Here is a 5,475-nt window from a genome sequence, read left to right as displayed (position 1 = left end):
ATATATATATATATATATATATTAATAACAATAAATTAGTAAATAATTAAAAAGTATATTATTTTAAAAAAATTATTATATTTAATATAAATAATTATATATTAAAATTAAGATAAATAAATTATTTAATTAAAATTTTAAAAAATTTAAATTTTAAATTTTAAATTTTAATTAAAATGATTATTATTCTTTTAAAAAATAAAAAATTATGTCAAAGAAACAAAAATTTAAAATATATATATATATTTTTTATATGAAACAGATAAAGTAAACTACTCTATTAAATAAATAAATAAAATTGATTAAAAATGTACACCAATGAGCTGGTAATTAAGCAAAGGTTAAATAAAATGAAGATTACACACTAATTCAATCGCAATTGAAATCATTATTTTTACTATTTTTGTTGGTTTCACGAATTTATATTTTATGATAATAAAAGTAATCACATAGTATAATTTCGTCCAATTTTTTATTTTTATTTAGATAGGTTAGTTAGTTAATCAACTTGATTTATATTTATTAGATATATTAAAATTTTAAAAAAAATATATTTAAAATAAAAAATATCATAAAACATCAATTATTATAGGAGAGAGTATATTTTACGGCCTCCAAATAAAATACTACTAATATATTAAAACCTATAAATTTGATTTGTCCAAATAACGAAATAAAGGGTCTAGATTGTGACTTTAAAAGGTCTAATGAAATACAGTAGTACATGTACCTAGCAACAAAATGTTTATTTGTCAATTATAAGAAAGAAAGGAAGGGACATTGAGCAGAAAACAAAAGTAAAAAGAGGATAGGACAGGATAGGTAAATCAGCAAGTGCAATAGAATGCGTTTCCATCATCTTCAAGTTCAAGCAGCAGCACTGATGCAGTCTATGGCCTGTTTGCATATCCCAGTCATGGTTGCCTCAGGTCCATAAACCTACAAAAACAAACCCACAACTATAAGCCCCCTCTAATCGAAGACGACGATCGAAGAACATCGATCGAGCAATCCTTACCTCAATAGGGACACCGATTTCTTCCGCCAGAGTTCGCATTCTTGCAAGGCCCTTTTGGTAATTCGGCCCTCCTCGCCTCACGTACAGATGCATTCTTGCAGCCTTGAGCTTCGCCTCCTGTTACAAGTACGGAAGCATGCGCCAAAGTCAAGAGTCCCGAAGATTTGTTTATGATCTCAAACACAAATCTAAACTATTCAGTATACTATGGATTTTCATAAAAATAAATTATTTTCTCTCACACAAAACTATAGTATCAAATACACTGTTGGTTTGAATCAATACCTCATTTCAAATCGGAATGAATCAAACCTATGTTTTCTATTTCACACCTAAATCTACACTATTGAGTCCGCAGAGTTTTAAATATAAATACATAATTTTTTCTCACAGAACATCCCATTGCATCGCATCAGAATACTATTTAAACAAATTTCAAATCAAAATTTCAAACTCAAATAAAAACCATACACACTTTTATGTTACCTTTTCTTTTAGAGCCCGGATAATGCCGTTGAATGTGGCGGCAACATCGGTGAAGTTGGCTATTCCACCTCCAATTACGAGGGCTCTCGTCTTGCCGTCGGGATCTGCCGTCGCACACTGCAGCGTACACAGTTCGTTAACATATTCTCGATGCTGAGATTAAAAAAAAAAAACATGTTTTGATGAAAAGAAAAAAAAAAGGTGATTCTCACATCAATAACAACTCGAGCATACTGCAAGACCTCCTCTTCATTAGGGGCGCCACTGTATTCTGCATAGTTCCCGAGCTCGGACGCATACCCGAGATCTCCAACCTGTTTCCGGGAAATTCGAAAGGCACCATACATGAGATTTAAAAAACAAAACCGTGCGCCAAAAATAAACGATAAGTGATTAGTCCAAGCCACTCAAAAAAGTCGAGGAGCATTACAGTATCTGCATAGATGACACTTGCGCCTCCACCAGCAACCATTGTCCAAATTCGGCCCTTCGGGTTCAAGACAGTGAACTTCAAAGAAGCGCTCGTCTGCAAATCGTAATGAACAAACCGTATTTGTATAAATTAAACCCGGATCAAATCAGTGCCGGTAATTTGGATTGGACATTGATACAATATATACCTTCTCATCAAGACCGTGAATAAAGCTTTCTGTTGCACTCATGACTCTTCCGAATGGCAACGGGAATTCAATATTTCCCCATCTTCAAGATCAAGATCGTATAAGAAATAATAGTTTACATATATAGAGAGATTTGTGACTATATATCCACTTACTTTTTGAAGTTCTTAAAGGCAGCAGTGTCGTCAAGCTCGCCTCTCATATCCAAAGGATAAGGCTTTCCATCGACCAACGTAAAAGGATTCATCTCAAGGAAAGTGAAGTCGAGATCTAATAAAAATCAAATACGTTTAGATAATTTCAAAAACTAACTGCAGTTGAAAAACCAATGTTTTTGTCAAAATGTTTCGCCTACCAATGAACAAAGCATAGATAACTTTGATGAACTCCTCGATCACAGGTTTAACCTGCATCATGTAAAGGAAGTTCAACTAAGAAATTGTACCATATGGCCATAAAATTCAGTAAAGAAAGTTGCGAGACTGCAGCAATACTGAAGTGTAAGAACAAACATTGAACTCCATTGTTATATATAAACATACCTCCAGGGGAAGCGTTGCCACGAGCGGAGCACACACCTCAGACGTAAATGACAAACCAGTCGGCAGAAAGATAGTTTTCACCTGACAAAGTGAAAGATAAATCACGGCTTCAGCGAGATCTAGTGGGTATCTAGAGATGACGATTAAGATGCTTAGTTTACATTCAAAATGGAAGTATGAAGAAAAAAAGCATATATGTTTAAGGTACCTTGTCCCAATTCTCTTCAATCTCAATCCCTCCACATTCCGAAAAGCTAATACTAACCCCAAGCCTCTCGGAGACAATGTTTAGGTAGTATTCCTCATTATGTGGAACAAACGGTTCGACAATGAATGTAGTGATCGGTCCCTTACAACCGCCCATCTCAACCTGTTTCCACAATATCCAAATGAAATAAATTTGCGTTGTCTAGCATCCTCAGTTAAAGGTTGCATTAGAACTAATAGCTGGTTTAACACAAGATAAAACTATAGCCGATTGCAGAATCTACCTCCTTGCCGAGTCTTTCTTTAACAAAAACAGCGACTCCAGCCAAGTCAAGGTTCAGAGCAACAAGACCACTTTTTCCACGTTTTCCAAACAACATATCCGGTTTGACAACGAGTCTTGTTGATGACAGCCATGGCTCCTTATTGACTAGCTCATTGAAATCAGTCGACTCGTTGACCTGTACCATCACAAGCAATTGTTTCAATAAGATATGGCAAGTTGACAACGATAGGTTTAAAACTAAACTTCCCGAGTCCGCATCCATGTACAAGCTATCAAATCAAATACCATCGAAAGATGTGTAATATAGTCCGATACATGATTCCAAAAAATCCAACATAGCCCCAGCAATAATTGCTCCTAACTATTTCTAAAAGTTTCTCTGGTTGTTTGAGATCTGGTTCTGATTGCTAAACAACAATTAGGTAAGTCATTTACGACAAACTGCAATTTAAATGCAAATCACAAGATAAATTCACCATTAAAGATGATTCTTTCTTCGATGTATATATTATATATATAAGAATTTAAGATTGACTTGAACAGATGTGGAGATTGTTCATTAGGTTAGTTATCTTCAAGCTTCCTCAATTTGCTAGTGAGCAACATTTATCCTAAATTCCTACCTGCTCATACAGTGCTCTTATTTTGATTTGCATATGACAACATTTAAAAAAATAAGTAAAATAAAATCATCACCATTGAAGATGATTCAGATTTAATTTGGCTCCAGTGATAATATGAACAAAAAACAAGATTTAGATGAACAGCCCCAATCAATGCAAATGATCTTCCTTCGTATCAAAAACAGATTCAAGAAGGCAGCAACTCACGACGTTATAATTACAAAACCTAACCTAATCAGCGGAAAAATCTAACTAACAAAACAAGAACCACCGCTAAATTAATTACGAAGAAACAAGGACTCACTTGAGCAGATTTGATTTCCAAATCGGATCCAGAAATTCTCTTGTAATGCTCCTTCAACAATCTCTTGGAATCATACTCTCTGATCTTCTTCCTCGCCATTTCCTCTCTTTTCAACCTGAAATTTCAATTCATTCCCAAATCAGACCAGAAACCCCTCAAATTAAAACAAAAACTTACGATTCAACAAAGTGCAAATCAGAATCAAATTTCAGATTATTACCACGGCACGTAATCAAGGAAGGCGCCGGCAACAAGGACCTGGGATGGTAGTGGGCAGACCCAAAACTGAAATGTTGGAATTAATCTGGTGCCCCAATTTATAGGTGGGCAGGTCGATCTACATGTTGGGTTAAATGAATAAATAAATGCGATCGCAGGATGTCGTATAGCGGGAAATTCAGCAGTAGAGAGTCACCCACCTATGGCTATACCTACCAGTGGTAGTGGTAGTGGGCCAGCAACAGCAAAGCCATCAATCGGCTGGTAAACGATGGAATGCTGCAGCTGACCAGTTAATTAAGAGCGACAGTGGAAGGATGGTCCAAAACTGCCATTCCACACTTTGCTTATTTTAAGCGTTCTTTTATTATTATTATTATTAAATTTTGGACTATGACCAAACTTAAAAATAGTTTTGAATTCTATCTCTTAAAATATTTCAATTCAATAATGGAAGGCTTTTATTTATTATTTAGTTTAACCTTTTTTTTTTTTTTTTATATATATATATAATGCAATTCTTGTAATTCTATGTAATAGTATTCATTTGCTGTAGTAATTCTATTGTAATACTGTAGTATATTATTTGCTTTGTTTTTTCTATAATTTTTTATATTTATTTTTTAAATAAATTAATATATTATACATATTGATTATTTTTATATTCTTTACTAAATTTTATATAACAAATTTTTGTTTTCAACAACCTTACAAAAACAAATACACCCGTAGTACTATTTCCATTACACATAATTTTCATTTTAGTCTATGTTAAAACAATTGATATATTTTTACTTTTATTAAAATAGATTATATAAAATTCATTTAAAAAATATTAATAAACCTAATTGAATTCATATAATATTAGAATTAAATCCACTAAAGAATCCTTTTAGCTTTATTTATTTTTATCAATAAACAAGTATTTATATCTCTATATATATTTAGAATTCTCTATTTTTTTATAAAATTAATTTATATTAATCATAATTATATATATTTTTTTTATTTATTTGTATGGTATAGATTTTATTTTCTATAAAATATTATTTATATATACCTATTTGATTGAAATAAAATTTTAAAATCAATAAATATATTTTTAAAATTTATTTTAATTATATATTAATTTATAATATTTTAAAACTATCAACAATATCATTTATATAA

General features: G+C 32.0%; 1 protein-coding gene across 1 annotated transcript; it reads right to left on the bottom strand.

The window, feature by feature from the left end:
• Positions 1-666: 666 nt before the first annotated feature.
• Positions 667-4,442, bottom strand: LOC127261776 (ATP-citrate synthase alpha chain protein 1). The gene is made up of 13 exons (XM_051290174.1): positions 4,307-4,442; positions 4,087-4,201; positions 3,158-3,334; positions 2,875-3,036; positions 2,667-2,747; positions 2,480-2,531; positions 2,280-2,394; positions 2,125-2,206; positions 1,935-2,030; positions 1,717-1,818; positions 1,505-1,621; positions 1,019-1,135; positions 667-939 (listed from the first exon to the last, which is right to left on the bottom strand). Exons 2-13 carry the CDS (start codon positions 4,183-4,185, stop codon positions 868-870), a joined length of 1,272 nt encoding a protein of 423 aa, XP_051146131.1. The 5' UTR covers positions 4,186-4,201; positions 4,307-4,442; the 3' UTR covers positions 667-867.
• Between the last annotated feature and the right edge of the window lie 1,033 nt (positions 4,443-5,475).

The sequence above is a fragment of the Andrographis paniculata genome, unplaced genomic scaffold (genome assembly GCF_009805555.1).
Source record: "Andrographis paniculata isolate CXL003 unplaced genomic scaffold, ASM980555v1 Contig64END, whole genome shotgun sequence".
NCBI lineage: Eukaryota > Viridiplantae > Streptophyta > Magnoliopsida > Lamiales > Acanthaceae > Andrographis > Andrographis paniculata.
This window is presented reverse-complemented; position numbering and strand designations above follow the sequence as displayed.

Bases quoted from the DNA above. Each gene is read 5' to 3' on its own strand.
- LOC127261776 (XM_051290174.1), bottom strand. From the start codon at position 4,185: ATGGCGAGGAAGAAGATCAGAGAGTATGATTCCAAGAGATTGTTGAAG. The intron at 3,335-4,086 runs GTGAGTCCTTGT...GTGATGGTACAG, and splicing joins TGGAAATCAAATCTGCTCAA to GTCAACGAGTCGACTGATTT. The intron at 2,532-2,666 runs GTATGTTTATAT...TACATGATGCAG, and splicing joins TGGCAACGCTTCCCCTGGAG to GTTAAACCTGTGATCGAGGA.